We start from the raw sequence: 24,082 nt of genomic DNA on the forward strand, positions 1-24,082 counted from the left end.
TGGCGCCGACTCTGCTTTCCTTCCGGCGCCAGGTCAAAACCTTCCTATTCTCTGAAGCATTTTAAGTTACATTGATCTAATTTTAAAAATGTTTATTGTATTGTTGATTGTATTTTAATATTATTTTGTTATTCATTGTATTTTTATACTATTTTATGTTCACCGCCCAGAGAGCTATCGCTAGTCGGGCGGTATATAAATTTAAAAGAAGAAAGAAGAAGAAGAAAGATGTCTGCTCCCCTCTCGAGAAAGAAGAAAGACTGTGGGAAGGCAGGAAGGAACTGAGATCAACATTCCTTGCATATCAGTAAAGCAGGAAGGAAGAGACAGCAGGAGATCAAAGGACAGGTGTAGCCTAGCAACCAAGAGGTCTCCTCTCTAGCTACGCCTTTAGCCCCATGCAGCCTCAACCCACAAGTTAGAGTTGAACCTCATACATTCCAACATATACTTCCTCTTTTATGCCAAACACTATAACCAACTGATATATTTTGCTATAACAAACACAGCAACCCATCGGATTGAATATAAGAATAAAGGCTTTCTGGGAGAACAATCCAAATCAGAAATCAACTTCTACAAGTTAAGCTCCCGTGTAAACAGGCCCAGAGGAATGCCATGTGAATTGAAATTTGGTATGGTTTTAAATTTGTATACTTGTTTTTAATTGTTGTAAACCGCCCAGAGACCTTCGGCTATGAGGCGGTATATAAATGCAATAAATAATTAAATCTTTAAGTCCTGAACTCAGAAAGACTTGCTTAACAACCCTCTAAGTTTTCATGGATACACAAAACACTCAGAGAGAATATAGACTTTAAAGTCCGAAACACAAGTAAAAACATCCAGACCCTGTTGGACCTTTTTCTTTCAGTGGTCTCATAATTTGTTGAAATTAATTAAAAATCAACCGTGTTCATAGAGTACCTGCAATCCTATTACTAACCTTTTCTGATATTCTGACCTTCATCTTCTACAGTTTAAAAATGCTCAGAGGCACATGTCGACAAATTCTTCCAAGCTACACAGGAAGTGGATCGGACTGTGAAAGACCAACCCAAATTGTGTTTGCATTTTGACAAATTTGTAGGGCAGTACAATATCTCAGAGAGGAGGTCAGATCTCCTGCTCCCCTGGTGCATTCACTATAGCTGTCCAATTTCCCTGCTTTTAAAAGTTTGACAGACATCTGTTGGCTACACGTCCATTCTTAAACAGCAAGGGTTTTTTTTGTCTGTTAGTGAATATAATTGGAATTCAACCTCTTGTTTAATCTTTAATTTCAAAAAGTTGTTAACCCTAAAAATATTTTTTTCAATATGACTTTAAAAAAAACTACACAAGGGTCATGAGAATCACACTTTCTTTAATTTAGATATATACATTGGTCCCCATGCTTTCCCCCTTTCTGGAAGTACTAGAAGTTCATGCTGCTGTACACCTGCTGCAAGAGTGAACTCCTGGGATGCAGAACTAGCCAAGGCACTCATATCCACTGGATGAACATTGTTGTAGGAGTTAAGGATGTATGTTATGACATCACTGTTCTCTGCCTTAGAAAGAGTGCACGTGGAATAAACCAGAGATCCTCCAGGACGCAAGGCTTTAATTGCAGACCTGTAAGCAATGACAAGGAATGGAAAATGTTGAGTTGGATTTACTCAACATGTGCATTTCAAATGAGAAAGTCTTTAGTAAGACACAAACTTTAGTAGATTGGGCATCACCCCCAATTGTTCTGTAAATTTTTGCAAAACAACTTGTACCCTCATATCAAAAGATGGTCAGACTTAACGGCAATTCTCCATCAAGGACCTTCTGTTTACAGGAAGATCTTTAAAAAATGTGTTGTTAAGGGTTGCCTCAAGCATTTAGTTCAAAATCAAGACCAGATTAGATGGTTAAGAAACATAACAACACATTTACAGGGTTCTGGACAGAATATAGGAACTATCAACTTTCTCTCCGGGATGTCACTAGCCAGGAGACTGGTTTAAGAAAAAACGTACTCTCGACACATTGAAAAAAACAAAGAAACAAGAAATTCCCCACAGTTCCTTGCCCATAAATTCAGACGTTTCAACAGCAGCATTCTTGGTTTACAAAAAGATGTGACACTTGTTATGTTTCAAAGAAAAGTAGAATAGCGATTCTCAAGCGTGTAATGATGCAGCAATTTCAGATCACAAATCAAAGCCAGAGATTGTTCTTTATTATATCAAAACAGAAGGTGATGTGGAAAACTGTTACCAGATGGCCTCCAAATATGTTTCCAAATACATGATCAAATGGGGAGCAGTGTTCCCCTCTCCCCACATGTAGCAGACACTTCCTGACTAAATGTCGGTATTATGTGGAAGCAAAACAACTCACAATGGAAAGAACATCCCAATCTCTTTGTAACACATCTGGTGGTGAGAAAACCCTGGGTTGAATCTAGAAATAGAGCCAACTTACCTGGGATGTCAACAGAGGCAGCTTTATAGGTGGTAAACTCCAGCCACTGCTGACACCAAGGAAAGGGGCAGGTGGTTGCGCAGTGACAGAAAATAGCAGCAACAAATGTTGCATGCATGTTAATTATACAATATGTTATTTTATATTTTAAGAGCTGTGGGATCAGTGAGATCTCACATACCAAGCTTGTAGGTGTACGCACTTAACACTGTGGGTTAAGGTTGATCTGATGACGTGCTACTATATTGTTTTACTGGAAAAGGTACAATCAAGGTGCAAGGTTACTTAATATCTTTGCCCAGGTAATTTTTTTTATTTTTTTTTATTTTTATGGCTTCCTTAGGATATATTTCCCCCCAATCTGAATTGATATGATAGTAAATGACAATAAATTTTTCTATCGATGGAGGGTTATGAAGAAGTTTTTTAAAAGGTTTCAAAAATTGTGAAGTACATTAAAAGACAAGTGCAAACTCTGTCCTCTGCCTCCATGAGTATCCTATTTGCAATATTGCGCTGTATGAAGAGCAGAAGGGCACTCTTTCTCTCAACCCTGACGGTTATCAGAAGATGCCTTTTCAAATGATGACTGGCTCAGTGTGGCTGCACGTGGAGACAATAGTATATGGATCAACAGACACAGAGCCCCAGAACACAATTCAGCATGTTCTTCAATGCAGGGTTGAGCATTATTGAATTTCAGTCTGTCTTCTTTTGTCCTTATTACCTTAGCAACTGTATCTGTACAGCAGACAATACTTTCCTTTGGGCTAATCGTAGGGTAGCCTGCTGGATATCGGAACAGAATAACCAACTTCTGTCATTGGAACATGGGGCATCCACTAGTACCTGAGTGACCAATAAAAAGTAAAGTAAAATAAACATGGAAACTATGGACAGAAAAATGCTATACTATACATTGAGAGAATACACCCTGACAAGATCCTACAAACCAAAGAAATATTGCATTTCAAGCACTACATATATTTTCTACAAATGCAAAAGGTAGTTACCCTCTTTCACAACATTTAGAGAAATGCAAAGAATTTTTTTAATGTCCTTCTAGTCCTTACTTATATATTCATTTTATAAAATACTTCTATACCAGTTTCCACAAAATGTATCAAAGTATCATACACAATTTAAAACAATAAAATTTGATAAAACTGCATAAGCAATCAGGGCTGACATCAGACCACCCAGGCCTGCAGCGCTGTATACCCCAACACAATGCAGGCGGCCTGCCCACCCCACCTACCTCCCACATCAGCACATGTGCACGCCCGCACACTGTGTGCACACACTTGCCATCACCCAACATGGCAGCAGGGGCACCAACTGCTTAGAGACACCCCTACCGCCATATTGGGTGATGGCAGACATGCACATGCAGTGTGTGGGGTGTGCACACTGCTACAACAGGTAGGTGCAGCAGGCAGGGTTAATTAAGAGAGGGGTACCTGGGAGCTTCCACTGGGATCTGTGGCATTGGGTCCAACAGTCTGATGCTTGTGTGGAGTGGGAGCTCTCCCCTAAGAAGGGGCCTCTCAGGGCCACAGGTGCCCTTGGCCAGGGCCCCAACCTGGCTGTCCGCTGGCACCAGGGCTGTAAGCAATATATACAACATACAGTAGACTGGGAATAAATATCAAACCCTTGAGCTGCTGACTGGGTCTCCAAATGCTTCAGTGAACAAGAAGTCTTCAGCTGCTGGCAGAAACTCATAATTGAAAGTGCCTGTTCGATCTCTGGGGTTGGGTTGGGGTGTTCCATAATACAGGTGACACCACAGAGAATGCCCTTTTCCTGGATGATGCCAGATGAATCAGGGCAGGGGTTGGCACCACCAAGAAGGGCTCATCTGAAGGTCTTAGTAAGCAGGCAGCTTCATATGGGAAAATGCATACTTATCTTACTATTCCTAAGTCTTACAAAATTTGTTAATTAAACCAATTCTGTCATATTTCATGTATTCCACAGTATTCCATCTGTTTGACGATAGGGCATCTAGTTTCTAAAACTGACTCATCAGTTATTGCTTCATAAAAACATTTCTATATAGGATTTTTTTGCATTGTTTCTTTTCTAATCAGCTTGAAGAACTGGTTTCCGTGTGTCAATACAGATGTGGTACAGTCTTCCCACATGGCTGCAGTACTTCAGATTTCATAGTGCGTGTGCTTGTTTGAAAGCAACCCCACATGAAAATTACCAGTCATCTTTCCCAGTGAAGACTGGTAGAAAAATTAAAATAAAAGTATATTAATAAAATTAAAAGGCAATTGTATACGCTGGGGCTTCTATGTAACTGCTATAACCATTATGCAAGGCTGCCTTATTGCTTTTAATATGTGTAAGTGCCTTTAGGAGGTTAAGCTTATAATGCTGTCTTCTGTAGCTTTGGACACCTGCCAGAGACCTAGCTTGTTAGAGATTAGGTCACAGAACAGTCAATGTCCCTCAGCTGTGTCTTATCTATGAGAGGCTAGTGGGCTGAGAGATGGTCTTTTGATGTACCTTCAAGGACAGTAGCTTTGGCACTGGGCCAGATAGCTCTAATGAGCCGCATGTGCCAAGGATGGGCTGCACGTGCTGATTAACAGTAGGGCACGTGCCATAGAAAGGGGGGCATAGACAGGTCAACATGTCCTGCTTACATCAGCACAGTGTTCTCGCACATAGATAGAAAGATCCATCAAGTGCCTTGACACCTCAGATCACGGGATGGGGATACTTCAAAGAAAGTAAGATAGTAGCAGCTTTGATGCCTAGTTTGATATAGCTTGATTAATGATGTACTTCTGTCAAGATGTCATGATTTGATTAATGCTGTATGCTCTCACCATGTATGCTTTGCCAAGCTTTTTCCTATAACAGGTGCCTGTGCAGTTAGCTCAGTGTTCAGACCTTAACGCCTCTCTGCGAGAGACCTTGGGCCTGTTCCACTGGGTAGGCATGCCTGTCATGGCCCAGTTCAGTGCTCAGACTGCGAGTGTCCATGCAGGGACCTCACAGCCTGTTCCATTTATTGGGTAGGCCTGTGTGCTTGTTAACTTACTCAATAAAGTCTCCCTGTAAGTAAACTCTTGAAGCTGCCTCATTGGCTCCTTGGAATTGAACTTAAAACTTATGCAAGCCCACAGCTGAGGATAAGACAGCAATCATTTTGTGACTTCAGTGCACCAATACCATAGACAAGGGGTGATGGATATAAGCTAAGAAAGTGAATGCAATCATAGGCTGCATCCTGGGCTCCTTCTGAGAGGAAGGCGGGGACAAACATTTAATAAATAACAGTCTCCAGATCATGAGAAATAATGGTTCCATTCTATTGTGCACTGGTCAGGCCTCATCTGGAGTACTTTATCCAGTTCTGGATGCAGCATTTTCCCAGAGCTTGGAAGATTACTTTTAAAAAGGAATAAATTAAAATTACTGTTACCTGGCCCCAAAAAGGAATAAATTACCATAACAATTACAATTGTTCTGAAAGGAATTACTTTACAGTTACTCAAAAGTAATCACTACAAGTACACTTAAGTTACTTTAAAAAACCCTCAAGTTGCTACAAGGTGCTGGCCTTGGCTGCTGCACACTAAGTCGCCTAAAACAACATTAAAAATAAACACACACACACACACAGAGGTAGTAAAATAATTGTTTTCATCCATAAGGTAGCAGTGATGGTCTCTAAGACAGGGAGGGAGGCAGAGGCCACTACTCAGATATTTGCACATCAAACCAAGTGCCTCACTCAGCCAGCAAGCATAATCTCTCTCACTTAACCACCTCCCAGACCCTGCCCTACCACCAACTAAGGGACACCCACCCAAGCAAACATTTTCCCCTGAGATGCAAAAAAGTTAAAACACTGCAAATGCAGCAAAGTAGCCAGGTGGAGGCTTCTTTGCATGCCAAGTGCAAACACAGTATTCACACACACATTCTCATCTTTCACCTCCACAGTTCTTTATTTCCATTCTGCTGCTGCCTCTTCCTCCTTTATCTATGTTCTTGCCCTCCGGCTCCTTTCTCCCTCCACTCCATTCTTCTCCACCACTGTCCATTTTTTAAAACAGTTGTTTTCTCCACTCCACCCTCATCTCGCTCTCCACCTCCTCCCTCATCGCCTCCTATGCACCCACAGAGCATGAGGGAAGAGCAATGCTGCACAGAAGCCCAGTTTGAGGCACATGATTTTCATCCACAAATCAGAGGAGCAGAAGACTTCCTCTGCTCTCCTCCCCCCAAGTAATGTCCCAAAGTAATGCTGGAAACATTACAATTACTCCTCAAAAGAAATAAAATCACTCCTCATTCTATTACAATCAAAATGTAAAGTAACTACCCACTTGTTCCTCAAAAAAATAATGAATTACAAGTAATTCATTGTTCATAACTAATTACTTCCAAGCTCTGCATTTTCCAAAGGACGTTGACTAGACAGTGAGGAAACTGGAAACCGAGACCTATGAGGAACAGTTGAGAGCTGGCTATGTTTAGTCTACAGAAGAGAAGGTTAAACAGAGGCAGGATAGAAGTTTTCAAATATCTGAAAGGCTACGTTGCAGAAGATGGAGAAGCCTAATCTGTTGCCTCAGCTAGCAAGACTAGAACCAATGGGTGGAAATGGCCAGGGGGTAGATTTTGACTAAATAATAGCAGAGCCTTCCAAATGTTGTTTGACAGAACAGACTGCCTCAGGAGGTGGTGGACTCTCCTCCACCAAAAATATTTAAGCAGAATCTGAATGGCAATCTGTCAGGGATGGTGTAATTGCATTCTGTACTGTTGGTCTTGCACTGGGCAGCAGATGGACTAGATGGCCTTCACGGTACCTTCCAATTCTATAATGCTATTATTATACGATCTTATCAGTGCCTGGATGGGAGATCTAATGTAAGCCAGTGGGAGCCAAAGAATAAAGCAAAATTAAGAAATTACATTTTTTATATTCTGATTTACTTCAGTTTACACAAGGTAAAGTAAGAGCCATCACTGAGAATTGTGGTGTGTTTGAACAAGAGTACATTGGAGCCCCATGAAATTATCAGCCATTATAAAGATACCTTATCAAACCCTTCAGGATGAAGATTTCCAATTTTTCTTCCATCCAACTGTGAAAGAGTAACAAGGCTCATCAAAGATTCAGGGATGAAGGACTCCAGTGTCTGCTTCAACCAATGTAATCTCAAACCATCATATTCATTGGCATGCAGAAGCCCTAAAGAAGAATGATCTCAGATAAATAAATACATACAGTTCATCTGCCACCTGCATAACAAGATGGCCATGCAAACCATGTTTTAAAGTGTACGATTAGAACAATCCCTGTGAAATCAGAAGCAAAAACTAGAAGCAGCAAGATTATTGCATGAATTAGGATTAATAAACATACACATCCCTTTTCTCATGTAGATGTACCACACAGCACGCAGTGGGGAAGTTATCAACTGATGGGCCTCTCCCATTGCCAGATGATTCCACAGCTCACAATAAGCTAAGTGAAAACAATTCACTACCTAGTGATCTAGCCAGATGGTCAAGCAGTTTCTTTCTGAACTCATATATTGCAAGAATGGCATTTAGGGGCAAACTACATGTTACACTGCAGTTGTATCCAATGAAACCCCTATTGTCCCTTTTCTGTGGCAAAGCAGCCACATTTTTTTAAATGCAGCAAAGGGATGATCTGCATTTTAAAAAAGGGGGTGGGTGCCAGTCATACTCTGCCAGTCATTTCCACCTGAAACTCACATACACACATTGCTTTTACCCATCAGATCCCCAACCTGTTTTTCAAGATCAATGTGGGTTTGGAGCACTAGAAGGGGTCAACAGGAGCTGGGGGGGGGAAGATACTTTCAGGGGAAAAGCAGTCTGCAGAGGAAGGGTTAATAACTCACTTTCCATCCCATCTCTTCTGCAAAATGTTTCCTCCCAAGGATATTAGCTACTGGGCTAGGTTTAAGATTCTAGTTTTGATGTATAGAACCCTATACAGCTTGAGACCAGGATACCTGAATGACCGTCTCACCCCTTATATACCCAGCCGATCACTGTGTTCTTCAGGTGAGGGCCTCCTGCAGATACCATCTTATCAGGAGGTCTGTTCCGCACAACATAGGAAGTGGACCTTTAGTGTAGTGGCACCAACCCTTTGGAATTCCCTCCCCTTAAATATTAGACATGTACCATCTCTGTTACCTTTTCAGCACCTACTGAAGACCTTCCTCGTTCAACAAGCCTATTAAGTAGAGACCTTATCCCAGTCTACGTCTGTGTTGGAATTGCTTTTTAATTTGTTTTTTAACCTTTTTTAAAAAAATATGCTTTTTAAGCTTTTTTAAAAATGTTTTTAAAGATGTTTTCTTTTAATATATTTTAGAACTCTGTTTTTATGATGTTTTAAAGTGTTTTTAGTGCTTTTGTTTGCTGCCCTGGGCTTTTTCTGGGAGGAAGGGCAGGATATAAATCTAATAAATAAATATTAATAAATAATATTTTGCAATGGAGAAGGGGCCATCAGGTTTTCATGACACACAGCTGCAGTGTAATGTACAATCTGGTCTTTAGACCCTGCCTAAATCCAGCACAATGAAGCAGCAATACACAAGGGTATATAATCTTCCTCTTGTTCTCATTAGCACTGCAACGACTTGTGATTTTTAAGAAATACCCATCGAACTACAACTGAAACATGAGACACAATCATTGCCATTGTTGATAATCTAATTCCTGGGGCTGGCCCAAAACACTGTGCAGTCTTAGGGGAAGGACAAGTAGGCACCCCCCCCATTCCATATACAGAAGCTGAATGGACAAGCGCCTGAATCTCATTGCAACTCTGGTGACAGGACTGCATCCCTCTGCATCCAAGGGCAGAAGGCTAGCTCAAGGAAGCATCAGGCGGGGCATGTGGTGCACACAGCCCTGTCCTCCAAAATCTTGGTACTAGGTCTCAACATCTGCCTCTGTTTGCCTGGTCCTGCTAATCCCTTTACAATCTTAAACTATTATCTTTTTCTTTTCATATGTCTTCTGCACGCAACTAACTAGGAAGCATTCTTTTTGTGTTGGCACCCTGTGAGCGCGTTGAGGTGATGTGTTTCTCTCTCTCTAGCTGACCCTGCAAAATTAGAGTACCAGAGTATCACAGAGACGATGTGAAAATACCAGAGGACTGCAAAACACTTCTTTTCATGTGCCTTCAAACTAATGCACAGAAAAACTGGTACCAGGCAGCAAGGGCATAATATGCAGATTGCATTCGAAACAGAAATTAATCAAGTCTGCTTCTAGTTGCTGATGTGTTGGCTTTTGATTGCAATAGGAACAAGGAATGCCCGCAAGAGTTTTCTTAATGAATGCCTCTGAATAACCTGCTTAATAGATTATATAAGCAATCTAGCAGCCAATTTGTGTTTTCTAATAGGTTTAAAAGTGCAGTGGTTTACCTGGCCTGGCGTACTGAAGAGTTGCTATCGATTTACCTCCTGGAGCCGCACACATATCCAAAACCTTCTCTCCACTCTTGACTTCCAGGGCCAGCACAGCCAGAACCGAAGCTGCATTCAGCAGGTAATATTCCTTCAGTTTACCATCTCTGTGTTTCTGAGCAGGGAATCTACCAGGAGTGCTACTGATGTAACACTTGAATGACTGCTGGTAACAGGAGGAGGTTTCTGGGAAAAGGAGGTGGTAGCCCTTCAAATGCAAGTCATTCTTCACTTCAGAGGAAAAATTGAATTTATTAAGGAGGACAGCATACTGCCAGCACTGAGGTGTAGAAAGTACTTGCCTGGAGATTAAAAAAAGAAATATACATGTTAGTGTACATATTTACACATAGGCATGCCCCGACATATAAGGCGACGAAAATGCATCAACATCAGTAAAAGAAGAAAGAAAACAGTTCAGCACCCTGCAGAGGTTTATACCAAACTGGTGGGCTACAGCTAATTTGCAGATTCCACTACATGCAAATGCTATTTTCATTGGCAACATTTGGATCAATGAGAGGCTACAGCAGTATAACACATTTTGCCTAGTTTTTAATTCTGGAAAGAGTCAACTGTTTAGCATGAGTTGGAGTCTGGAAATTGGCTTAGGAATCTTTCCTTGTCACATAATTTCTTTTCCGTTCACTGTGGTGTAATAATTAGTTGGAGTAGGACTGGCAAAAGACAGGTTCAAATCCTGACTCAGGCATGTCACTTGCTGGGTCACCTTGGGCGAGTCACTCTCTCAGGCACACCTTCCTTGAAGGATTATTGTGAGGATAACAGGGGAGGAGGAATCAGGTAGGTTGCCTTGAGCTCCGTGAAGGAAAGACCGGATCCGACAGAAGAATCCTAATCCCCTTTGTGCTGGGCTGGGGCACTGGATTGGGCGGAGGTGTCACTCTGCCAGTCTTCTGCCACCAGCATCACTCTGTTGGTGCAGAGCTTCCCCTTCCACCTGAACACTTGGGCAGGCAGAAGTGCCAAAAGGGGGCTTTCCGAGGGCAGGGCTCTGTTGATCCCAAGCTAGCCCTGCTGCCATCATATAGGAAGCTGCCGTACCCCGAGGCAGACCTTTGGCCCATCTAGCTCAGTATTGTCTACACTGACTGAAAGTGGCCCTCCAAGGTTTTAGGAAGGGTTCTCGCCTAGCCCTACCTGGAGATGCCAGGGATTGAACCTAGGACCTTCTGCATGCCAGGCAGATGCTCTACCATTGAGCTACAGCCATTGGGCACAATTTGGGCTCAATCGTGGCACCAGCTCCAGGATGGCACAGCAGTCTGCTTGTCCTCCCACCTTCCACCCCAGCCACCATGCCTGGCAAGGCTGCTTAACAGGCAGTGGCCCCACCATTCTGTAAAAGGGACAGGAGGGAGCTTGGATTGCTCCCTAAATGTAATACATTAATACAAGGTAATATGCTGGCAAAACAAAAGAAAGCATTGAATCCCAGGGGTCCCTTTGCTAGGGCCACATGATTTTTGGCACACTTTTATTTAATCAAATTCCAAATAATAAACTGTTAGATGGCCTTTGCCTGTAGCACTCCTCTCTTCACAAAACTGTGGCACAGCACTACTATGGCCATGAGTTCTTGGTGCGGTTCAAATTGAAAAGTGCACAGCACATAGTCAAACTATGGAGTTTGATCCCACAAGAGGTAGTGATGGGCACCAACTTGGATGGCTTTAAAAGAAAATTAGACAAATTCCTGGAGGGTAAGCCTACCGCAACGGCTATGTTCTACCTCCACTGTCAGAGACGGTATGTTTTTGAATCCTAGTTGCTGGGAATTTCAGATGGGGAAAGTGCTCTTGTGCTCAGGTCCTGCTTTTGGGCTTCCCATAGGCATCTGGTTGGCCACTGTGAGGACAGTACGCTGGACTAGATGGAGCCTCTGGCCTGATCCAGCACACTCTTTTTAAAGCACGTAAGAATTTGAAGTAAACTCCTCTAGAGCCCAAGTTCAGGACAATTTCTAAAACAAGAGGTGCTAGGTTGACGTCAGCCTTGTTCTTCAGTGCCAGAAGCATTATGCCAGACATACAGGTTGGTTTGCATAATCCATGGTCGCTGGATTAACAAAACATGATCAACAATAATCCATAAACAAAGAAAAGACGTTGTTCAAATCCTCAAAGGCAGTATTATCTTGTAAGAGGTATTAAAAACATTACATGGTTTATCCGCTACAAAATTAGTTTCCAACTAATTTGAAAATTCAATCCAGAAATTTAAGACAAACAGAATTTCATCATTTTATGTAGATGCTCCTGTGTTATTTGCATGTGTGCTAGGCTCCTGTGTCTTCTTTTACGTCAGACATGGCCAACTAGTAGTGAATAGGTTAGATCATTCTTCTAGACCTTGGTGGCCCTGCCAAATTTCATCAAGGTACATTAAACTGCTTGCGCACAGTTTCATTTGCAAGGGAAAATGTTACTTTTTTGCTTTGAAAAATGAGTCACAAGTTCCTAAATAAATAAATAAGGTGCATGGCAAAATATATTTCCAGTCCCTGGATTACTGATCAGAGAACAGAGCAGGGATAGCCAGCATAGTGCCCTCTGGATGCTGTTGGACTCCCAACTTCCACCATCTTTGACCATTGTCCATGCTAGCTGGGGCTGATGGGAGCTGGAGTCACCACATTGACTAGCACTGGAATAGAGTGTGGCCATCTAAGAATGCAGACGTTTGTCATCCTTCTTTTACATAGTACTCAGATTCTCTCTTATCTGTCTCTCACCTTCTCAATATAAAATACTGACTGGAAAAGAAAACACATTTGAAAACTTACAACTTCACATTAATTTGCATTTTGAGGAGCTACGTCTACTGTAATTATTTTATGGAGGTGGAAGAGAAAGAGAGAAGAAGAGAGATAAGAAACAGAAAATTGACCTGACTGAGTCCCATGCTTCTCCCAGTTCCTTGGAGTATTGTTTCTCAAAATGATCAAGAACAACTTGGCATATTTGCTTTTGAAGCTTTGATTCTGATTTTGTTTCCAACTTAAGAGAGAAGATGACAAAAAAAGCATATATGAATACCAATAAGCCAAAGGTGTACTGTAATTTACACGTTAACTGTATGTAACGTTTAAGATGCTCTCTTCTCAGCAAATAACTGATGTTTCTAAAACTGCATGGCTTCTTAGGGGGTAGCTATGAAACATGCGTCAAGAAGGTCCTCTCCCACTTCACCTAAAAATAGCTTGGGTTGTAATCCTAGCCCCACTTACCTGGGAGTAAGACACATTGAATTCTGCAAGACTTCTTTCTGAGTAGACATGGTTAAGCTTGCACTGTTAAAGTCATGTTACACTTCTCATAGTAGTCTCTCAATATTCCTGCCATGCAAATACAAAAGGCGTATCTCAAGTGCCCTGGATTATCTGTGGCAATGTCGACCTAATGTAATGTGGTATCATGCTTAAGCGTATTAGTCTTTGACCTGCAAATACCAGATTCAAATCCCCACTCAGTTCACCAGGTGACCCTTGGACAGTTATTCTCTCTCAGCCTAAGTTACCTCAGAGGGGTAAGGATAAAAACAGGTGGAAAATGGAAATGATGTATGCCATTGTCCCAGGGTTCTTTACCAGCATAAAAGCGTAGTTTCAAAAATAAACAATTTTTAGGCTGTCTTTTTATTTCTAAAATGTTTCTGACTCTTCTCACGCAGTGGGATCACTGCTGGCAAAATCCCCAGGTGCATGAGAACCTAGAAATGTGATGGGTATACGTCGAAATCTGAAATGCTTTGACAGCAATGTTCTGGGATTTACCTATGCCTGTCAGCTTTTTCATGCACAATGCCACTGTATTAAGCTTCATACATCCAGGCGGCACTTCACATGCTGTGAGGATCTCTGATGACAGAGAGATGAAGGAAATTCTACCCTAAATCATGAGAAAGTATGTGTACACATATGAGTAATGGGCATGTGTGTGTGAACGCTTAACTCAAGGCCTCACAATCTGTTTGGGCTCTTGACTCAGTCCCTACATGATACACAAAGTACTGATAAGAGTACAATTTCCCCAGGGAAGGGAAGGTATATAAAGCAGGGATAAAATCATAAAGCCAATAAACTGATGTCTATTATGACCACTCACATGTTTATAATACAGTATATGTGAGCTTTCAGATCTACTTGCAATCTACAAATAATGCATTTTGACTGATAACCTGCAAATTAATATTTTTGAAACATTATTGCAAGATTCATAAGAGGAGACATTTTAATTAATACCAGCACAAGTGACTTCTGTATCAGCATTCTTAGAATATATGACCCATTTAAAAAGTTTGTTTTTACTGTTGCTTCTACCTTTCTTACTTGTTTTTTTTGTGTTTGTGAGATATTTTAAAAATATAGAAAAGCATAATTTATTTATTTTTAAAGAAAGAGTTCTGAGTACGGTGATAATTAAAGTTCACTGCTCTTGTGAATTTTGTTCTAACCAGGTGTGGGGAAACCTTTGGCCCTCTGGATGTTGCTGAACTACAACACCCATCATCCCTCACCATGGACTCTGCTTACTGGGGCTGATGGGAGCTGTAGTTCAACAACATCTGGAGGACCAAAGGTTCCCTGCACCTCTTCTGACAGACCAATACAGCTTCCTGATTTGAGTCACCTCGTTTCCCAGCCTTTATTCCCACTGTGATTTTTTTAGTCTCCTACAGTTGACTCAAAATGTAAATGTACTGCCTTCAAGTGGATTCTGACTTATGGTGACCTTATGAATAGGGTTTTCAAGAGGCTGAGAGGCAGTGACTGGCCCAAGGTCACGCAGTGAGCTTCATGACTATGTGGGGATTCGAACCCTGGTCTCCCAGGTCATAGTCCAACACCTTAACCACTACATCACACTGGCTCTCACAGTTGACTCAGGGGAATGTAATTTGCAGCCCACTGTCTGGCAGGAACAAAAAACGGCCACATGAGGTGTGTTTTCTACAATGAGCCTCTGCCCTGAAGGGGCAAGCAAAGAGGACACTGCAGTGACTTCCTTTGAGCCTCTCAAAGCCCAATACAGCAATGGTTGTAAGGAACTACTTCTGATTGCTGGCTTGTTGTGCTCTACCTATTAACATCCTCTGACATCAAACAGGGAGAACTGGGGCCAGCGGGTCCACCTAGAATAAGCAAGCAGAAGACAGCCCAATATATTTAGCTGCCTGTAGCAGAGCACAAAATGCCCACCTCCCCCACGTGCAGAAGATGACTGGACTGACAGTGGAAATGTACTTTGTGATGCATCCTTCCCTGGCTCTCCCTGTCAGGTTCCTACCTGCTCGTGGTTACTGCCTGTCTCTAGGCACCACCAGGGACTCCACCAGTCCGGACCGCTCTCTCTTATGGTTTCTCTCCCCGCTCTAGCACAGATCTCAACAGATCCCCCTGCTAGGCAACCACCAGTAACGTCCCAATACTAATATTCCCAGAGACTCTGAATACTGGTATTGTTATTCTCTTCACCACTGCCACCATTTGTTACAGTTCCCCTTCAGCCTTGGTCATTACCTTACCCTCCCTTCTGGTCTGTGAAACCCCAGCCAAGGATCAGGCCTTTGGTAAACCAAATTAAGTATTTATTAAAGATAACAAAGCTAACAAGATTAACAAGATTTCTTCTTAAGGCACATAAGCATATGGTTTTACTCAATACTAATCCGAACTCCACCTCCCTCCTTCTTCACTCTCTCCTGGCAAACAACTCTCTAAACCCCACCAAGCAATCCACTCTTTCTCTTCTCCCCCTCAGATTCCACTCTCACTCTTCCTTTTATACGTTCAGCCATTTTAAAAACTCAACCAATCATCTCGCATTCTACTGCCCATTCACTCCCCCTCCTCTTTCACTCCACTTACCATGTATCTTCTAAAACAACAACACTTACCATATATACATTAATATAGGAACATCACATTTCCCCCCCCCCCTTAAACAACAGCAGAGTATTATTCCTGTTCCAGGATTTATACGTCGCGTTAACAAATAAAAGTCTCTATGGGGAAAATTTCTTTCTTTGTTCCTCTGTCTGGTCACGTCACTGCAGTCCCAGCCACTTGCCTGGAAAGTCCATCGGCCAGTACATTGTCCTTGCCTTTTATGAACTGGAAGTCCACTTGATAGTCCTGTAGGGCCCAGGACCACCTCTGCAGCATAGTGTTATGGTTTTTCATAGTCTGCAACCATAACAAGGCCCGATGATCCGTAGTCATTGTGAATCTTCATCCCCACACGTATGGGCGCAACTTGTTCAGTCCCCACACGACCGCTAGGTACTCCTTCTGAACCGACGAATAGTTTTTCTCCCTCAGTGTCAGCTTGCGACTCAGGTACGCCACTGGATGTCTGGTGCCTTCTCTCTCCTGTAGCAAGACGACTCCCAGCGCCAGGTCCGACGCATCTGTAGCCACGATGAATGGTTGCTCATAGTCTGGTGCTATTAATATGGGTCCTTGGCACAAGGCTTGCTTCAGTAGATCAAAAGCCTTCTGACATTCATCCGTCCATACCACACGCTCAGAACACTTCTTCTTTGTTAATTCATGCAAGGGGGTTGCTATTTCCCAAAAATTTCTCACAAACTTCCTATAAAATCCAGCCACACCCAGAAATGCCCTTACTTGTTTTTTGGTTAAGGGGATCGGCCACGCTTGTATTGCCTCCACCTTGCTCCATAAGCGGGTGATTTTCCCACTCCCCACCTTATGTCCTAAATAGATTACTTCCTTTAGTCCAAACTGGCATTTCTTAGCTTTTATTGTGAGGCCTGCTTTTCTTAAGGCCTCCAATACTGTTGTCAGGTGTTGGACATGCTCAGGCACCGACTTGCTAAAAATGGCTACGTCATCGATATAGGCCACTGCAAAATCTGACATGCCTCGCAACACAGTATTGATTAGCCTCTGAAATGAACTTGGTGAGTTCCTTAGTCCCATGGGTAAGGTCACAAACTCATATAACCCATCTGGTGTACTGAAGGCAGTTTTGGCTCTGGATTGCTCGTCTAGTTCCATTTGCCAAAATCCTTTACAGAGATCTAGTGTAGAGATAATGGTTGCTGCCCCCAATAACTATAACATAGCGTCTACCCTAGGCATAGGATACGCATCTGGGACAGTAATTTTATTGATTAGCCGATAATCAATGCAAAACCTTGTAGTTCCATCTTTTTTCGGAACCAGGACAATACTTGAGGCCCAGGGACTGATGGATTCCCTGATCACTGCTAATTCCAGCATATCTCCCACCTCCTTTTTGATCTCATTCAAAACTTTCCCATTCACACGGTACGGAACAGATCTGATTGGGGCATGATCTCCAGTATCAATGGAATGTATAACTATACTGGTTCGGCCAGGTTTGTTGCTAAAGAGATTCCTATAGGTTTTCAAAACTCTCAGAATCTCTTCTTTTACTTCCTCCTCTACCTCCTCTGACCATTCCACTTGATCTACCCCTCCTTTGTCTTTGCTTTCCTGTACGAAATCTGGAAGTTCAGGCCCACTTCCCTCAGGGAATAAGGTAACTTGCAACACCTTTGCATCCCTGGTATGGTAAGGCTTTAACATATTTACATGAACCACTTTGCTTTTGTTTAATTGGTCTGTGGTGATTACATATGTCACTGTGTCAAGCCTTTCTCTGATGGTATATGGTCCTTCCCAGTTAGCCTGTAATTTGTCATGTTTCCTGGGTATGAACGCCATAACCATATCTCCCACATCATACACACGTTCTCTGGCTGTTCTGTCATACCAGTAACTTTGCTTCTCCTGTGCATGACTCAAATTCTCTTTCACTACTTCCATCATTGATGTTAATTTATTGCGGAATTCCAATACAAAATCTACTACAGAAGTTTTGTACTCTTCCAGAGTTCCTTCCCATGAATTTTTTAGCAGTTCCAAAGGTCCCCTCACTTTTCTAGTAAACATTAGTTCAAAGGGTGAGAAGCCTGTTGACTCCTGAGGGACTTCTCTGTATGCAAATAAGAAGCATCCCAAATGTTCATCCCAGTCTTGTGGGTGATCTTGAACATAGCTTCTGATCATGCCCTTCAAAACTCCATTGAATCTCTCAGTTAGCCCATTAGTGGCGGGATGGTAAGTAGTGGTCTTTAGATGTTTTAGACCACAACATTTCCACATACATTGCATCACTTCTCCCATGAATACACTGCCTTGATCTGTCAGCACTTCATGAGGGAAACCCAGCCTCATAAAGATTTTTAATAAAGCCTCTGCCACTACAGGGGCTTCTACAGATCTCAGTGCTTCTGCGTCTGGGTACCTGGTGGCAAAATCCACCACCACCACTAGATATTTCTTGCCATGCCTTGTGGGTTTGGAAAAAGGGCCCACCAAATCTATTCCCACTCTATAAAAGGGTTGTCCAATTATAGGAAGGGGCTTTAAGGGTGCCTTGGTTTTTACTCCACTCTTTCCCACCTTTTGGCATATTCCACAAGATAGACAATGTTGTTTTACATCCTTGGAGATATTTGGCCAATAATAATGTGCAGCCAATCTCCTCTTGGTCTTTTTTATTCCCAGATGTCCTGCGCATGGGACATTGTGGGCTACCTCTAGCAATCTGGTTCTGTATTTGCTAGGTACTATCAATTGCTTCACTGGTTCACATTCATTCTTTCTCTCAGCAGGCATCCACAGTCTATATAAAATCCCATTCTCACACACAACTTGATTCCTCAGTTTGTCAGTGAAAGGAATCTGTTGGGTCAGGGCTTGTTCCTTTATCTGCTTCAAACTTATATCTTTATGCAGCTCTTCCATGAATTGCTCTGCTTCTTCCCCAGAGACCACTTGATACAGTCTGTCTCATTCACCAGGCCTGCTAGTGGTTGCTATGGTGACCTGAGGCTGGTTAACAGATTCCACCCTGTTTGTTTCAGCCCCCCTTAATATGGCTTCTTTTTCTCTGCCAATTTGCTGTCTGGTCACTACATAGATCTTTCCTTGGGCGCCCATTACATCCCTTCCCAGTATTACTGGTTCTTGCTGCTGGGCATTAATGCCTACTTTATATCGGCCCTCTCGGCCTCTCCAAGTCATATCCACCAGGGCCACAGGCAAACTTTCTGGTTGACCTCTCACTCCTTGGATATTCACAGTTTCCTGAGGTAATATTACCTCAGATTTTATTAAATCTGGCCTCAGTAATGTCTGAGCGGCACCAGTGTCAAGCAATGCCCAATAATTTGCCCCTTGTACACTCACTTCCTCTCTCAGACTTGAATCAAGGTCTGTTACTTCTGTCCAGTTTATCTGGCAAAACTGAACCTTTTTCGCTGTTTCTAAAGCCTTGGGCTCTGTTTTCACTGCCCTTGTCTGAGCAGGATTACTACTGGGGTTGGCAACCTCACATTGAAAACGTAGGTGCCCCGGTCTACCACATTTGTAGCATAATTTCTCCTCACTTTTAGGGTACACAGATCCACTCTGGGGTGTCCTGTGCCCTTCAGATTTTAATGGAGGACTCACTCGCTGTGGTACCACATCCCTTCTGCCAGCACTATATGGTCTGGGTTTAAACTCTCTTGAAGTTTTCCCCACCCAGCCAGTTCTATTGGAGGCAAAGTGATCCGCCAACTCTGCGGCCTCCTGCACAGATGTAGGGGAACGGTCTTTGACCAGGAGCCTTATTTCTGGTGGTAACATGGTATAATTGATCCAGTATCATGAGGCTTTTCACCTCTTCCACTGACTGAGCTTTGGCACTACTCATCCACTTTCCAAATATATCCATCAACTTTGCTCCCAGTTCCACAAAAGACCTCCCTGTCTGTATCTGGCAATTTCTGAAAAGCTTTCTAAAATAATCAGGCCCCAGTCTGAATCTTTTAAACACTGCTTCTTTGAATTCAGCATAGGTGACGGGCCTGTCTGAGGGGAAATATTGGTATACCTCAGCCAATTCCCCTTTAATCAGATTTGATAAATACTGCATGTATTTATCTTCAGGTAGCCCCCACAACTGAGCTGCTTTTTCAAAGGTGCTGAGGTAAATTTGAGGATCTTGACCAGGCTCATAGACAGCAAAGTCCTTTGGAGTAATTTTTGTTTTTGCTCCCTCTCTGTCCTTTCTTATTTCATCAGAATGAAACTTCTCTCTTTCATATTTTAACTTTTCTACTTGTAATTCGGCATCCACTGCTCGTTGCTTCTCCCTCTCCTCAAACCCCATTCTCATTCTCTCAGTTTCCATCTTCAATCTCTCAGCTTCCAACTCCCTCTGCTTGTCTTTTTCCTCAGCCTCCCATCTTAACTTCTCTCTCAAGTACTCTATATAAGCGGGATTGCTTAAATATCCTTCTGGGGTCTCTTCTCTGACAGGTTGTTTTTGCTGGGCAGTTGCAAATCCTATAAGTGCTACCCTCAATTCATCTACCCCTTTACCCTCATGAGGTAAATTGAATGTTATGCACTTCTCCACCAGCTCCTCTCTTTTCATTTTTATGTATTCAGCCATGGTGTTTGAGTTCACTCACTCATTGCCACACACTCTTTGCCAGTCACTCTCACAAGAAATCTTGTTTTGTTATTTCTGTTTGCCACACCACTGTATCTGGATTCTCTGTTGTTCGTATCCCACCGCTACTGACACCACGTGTGACGTAGTCTCCTTTGTTCGTATCCCACCGCTACTGCCACCACATGTGATGCGTCCTTCCCTGGTTCTCCCTGTCAGGTTCCTACCTGCTCGTGGTTACTGCCTGTCTCTAGGCACCACCAGGGACTCCACCAGTCCGGACCGCTCTCTCTTATGGTTTCTCTCCCCACTCTAGCACAGATCTCAACAGATCCCCCTGCTAGGCAACCACCAGTAACGTCCCAATACTAATATTCCCAGAGACTCTGAATACTGGTATTGTTATTCTCTTCACCGCTGCCACCATTTGTTACAGTTCCCCTTCAGCCTTGGTCATTACCTTACCCTCCCTTCTGGTCTGTGAAACCCCAGCCAAGGATCAGGCCTTTGGTAAACCAAATTAAGTATTTATTAAAGATAACAAAGCTAACAAGATTAACAAGATTTCTTCTTAAGGCACATAAGCATATGGTTTTACTCAATACTAATCCGAACTCCACCTCCCTCCTTCTTCACTCTCTCCTGGCAAACAACTCTCTAAACCCCACCAAGCAATCCACTCTTTCTCTTCTCCCCCTCAGATTCCACTCTCACTCTTCCTTTTATACGTTCAGCCATTTTAAAAACTCAACCAATCATCTCGCATTCTACTGCCCATTCACTCCCCCTCCTCTTTCACTCCACTTACCATGTATCTTCTAAAACAACAACACTTACCATATATACATTAATATAGGAACATCACATACTTCACTACACCGGCAATGGGATAGCCTCCTCCACTGCACAACTGAGGACAGCAGGCTCATTTAGGGGGTGTATGGTAGGCTGTGTGGCACACATACAGCTCTGATCTCCAACACAGGGGAATGGCCAGGGATGCTACTGGACACCACTGCCCAGTATTTGCACATGAGATGGATGCCTCCCTCTGCCTTGGCCTTAATGATAGGGGCAGTCCTGCTAAACCCAATGGCGTTTACTTCTGGGTAGACATGTACTGAATTGCAGCCTTAGACATGGGAGACCAGGGTTCAAAACCCTATTCAGCCATGAAGCTGACTGGGTAGGCACCCTCGCTGGTAATTTTAAGGCATCTCGAGGCCTTTTTTGTGGCAACAAGCCTATCCAGTTTAATTTTTTCTAAGATAAGCCAGTCATTTTAGTACTGCTGTGATATTTTACGTGAGATGCCAGTATACAAATATTTAAATACTTTTATAGTCTCTCTGCCTAACCTACCTCATAGGCTTGTTGTGAGACTAAAATAGGGAGGAGGACCACATATGCTTGCTTTGAGCTCCTTGATGGAAAGGTAGGATATAAATGTAATGTTAATAATTGCTAGAGTTGGAACTGGCCACACCTGATGGCACCTATTTAAATACTACAACTAGATTTACTCCTCAGTTTACTCACTTATTTATTTATTTATTGCCTTTATATCCCACCTTTCCTCCAAGAAGCTCAAGATGGTGTGCATGGCTTCCCCCCCCCTCTATATTATCCTCACAACAAGCCTGTGGGGTAGGCTAGTCTAAGAGCTCATGACTGGCCCAAGATCATCCAGCGAGCTTCATGGCCAAGTAGAGATTTGAAGTCTGTCTTCCAGGTCCTAGTGTACACCACACTGGCCTGGTTAGGGCGGGACATACAAATTTATCAGAATGTCACTCCCTTTCCTTTGCTGTGATACAGAGATAAAGAAGATGGGAGGGGGAGGGGAACTAATATAAAACCAGAGATCGCCATCTGATGGATAGTGAAACTTTTTTGGGTTCATATAGAAGCCAACATTTTAATTATCACTGTGATTGAGCCCCACAGTCCCCACCTCAACCAAAAGGCAGCAACTGAACTCTTTCTAGCTGGGGCGGCCCCCAAGCCTCAGACAGTGTTAGGCTGAGTTACTATATCATTAGTGTAGGTTACTGGTCAGACCCAAACTAAAAACAACAACCACCAGCAAGTAGCACACAACAATCCTGCAATATAGTGCCTTGTTAATAATACAGCCAGCTAGAGGTGTGGCTGGGGCTGGTTTCCAGGAGAAAAATTCCCCTGCAAAACAACCCTCAGGTTTCCTTCACACATCAACTCAGTGCTCAATTGCACACAGGAGCCTTGCGCTCTGTTGACCTGCCTGTGCGATCCAAGTAAGCCCTACTGAGTTCAACGGGTCTTATTCCCAGGAAAGTGTGTACCAGCATCACAGCCTTTAAAACTTCGAAACTGAAGTAATAAGGCAGGGTTCAAAACAGCAGGAACACTATCTTTTGCTACAGCCTTTTCAATGGACGGGGGGGGGGGCTGAGACACGCTGGTGTCTGATCACGCCGGCTTTAAAACCTTGCGTTTCTTCTGTTGTTTCCATGGACAACGCTTTTTAAAAAAAGGTTCTGTCGAGTGCTGAACCCGGCCCTGCATCTTTCAATTTAATTTTTATAAATGTATGACTGCAGCTACACACAACTTTCAGGATTGCCCCGGGTAGTTTCCAAAGGGTACGCCAGCCTCAAGAGGGAGGGAGGTTCTCCTTCCCCCAGATGGGGAGGATCTAGCGATCCTCTGCTAGCAAGACTCTGCAAACGCCTGGACTTCGCTTCTATTTCCTCTTCCTGCTGCTGCTGTTGGCGACGCCCGCCTGCTTCACGCTTACCTGTTCCTTGACTGAGGAGTAAGTCTTTCTTTGCCGGCAGGCAGCTGCCCAATCTTGCGACTGGGGGAGCCAGCCTAAGCGCCGCAGCGAACGCATGGTGCTTGGCAGGCCGCTGGGCCGGCCCTTTGGAGCGGAAATGGCATAGCGGAGCGGGGCGGGAGAGGGAAGGAGTGGGTTGGTTCGTGGAGAGGGCAGCGGCCTCTCCAAGCAGGTCAAAGCTGCCGGCAGAAAAGCTAAGCCGGCCAATGTGGTGGTAGAATTCAGGACCCGCACTCTGTTTTACAGAAAGAAAGCATACAATCAGGAGGGGAAGAACCATCTTTGAGCTCCTTTTAGAAAAAGCAAGATATCAATGAAAATAATACCGGGAGGTTCCCGGCTACAACTGTGGTGGTGGTGGGGAGAGGGAATTCATATACAAAACCGCCAGGACAGACCTGAACAATGTAAGTTTGAATGTAAAAGGAGAGGGAAGCTCTAAACACTCTCTTCTCCCTCTGATCAGTGGGGCAAAGGGAATGAGGGGGTGGGGAGGCAACAATTGTTATGTAATTAAGGCTGCAATCCCATTCATTTACCGTGGAGTAAATCCAATAGAACCCAGTGGTGCTTACTTCTGAGTAGATGTTATTGCAGCCTAAAAAAAACAGGAAAGCCGTCTACCTTCCTTCCAAGCTCTACATCCCACTCTTAGGCTGTAATTCTAACTACATTTACCTGGGAGGAAGCCCTTCTGAATTCCACAGGGCTTACTTCTGAGCAGACATTTGAATAGAAAAATCTTTTTCATCCCCTTCCTCTTCTCAGAAAGGCAGGTTAAAAACACT

The 24,082-nt window shown here is 43.2% G+C and overlaps 1 protein-coding gene and 1 non-coding gene across 2 annotated transcripts; both read right to left on the reverse strand.

Moving 5' to 3' along the window:
* Nucleotides 1-1,349: 1,349 nt before the first annotated feature.
* On the reverse strand, nt 1,350-23,745 carry LOC133380323 (tRNA (cytosine(34)-C(5))-methyltransferase, mitochondrial-like). The gene is made up of 7 exons (XM_061617429.1): nt 23,693-23,745; nt 23,256-23,529; nt 12,867-12,976; nt 9,915-10,258; nt 7,527-7,681; nt 3,185-3,306; nt 1,350-1,617 (listed from the first exon to the last, which is right to left on the reverse strand). Exons 2-7 carry the CDS (start codon nt 23,349-23,351, stop codon nt 1,356-1,358), a joined length of 1,089 nt encoding a protein of 362 aa, XP_061473413.1. The 5' UTR covers nt 23,352-23,529; nt 23,693-23,745; the 3' UTR covers nt 1,350-1,355.
* TRNAA-GGC (transfer RNA alanine (anticodon GGC)) lies at nt 11,119-11,187 on the reverse strand. The gene has a single exon. It is a non-coding gene; the product is annotated as a tRNA-Ala (tRNA).
* Nucleotides 23,746-24,082: the final 337 nt, after the last annotated feature.

Source organism: Rhineura floridana, chromosome 1, assembly GCF_030035675.1.
Source record: "Rhineura floridana isolate rRhiFlo1 chromosome 1, rRhiFlo1.hap2, whole genome shotgun sequence".
Taxonomy (NCBI): domain Eukaryota; kingdom Metazoa; phylum Chordata; class Lepidosauria; order Squamata; family Rhineuridae; genus Rhineura; species Rhineura floridana.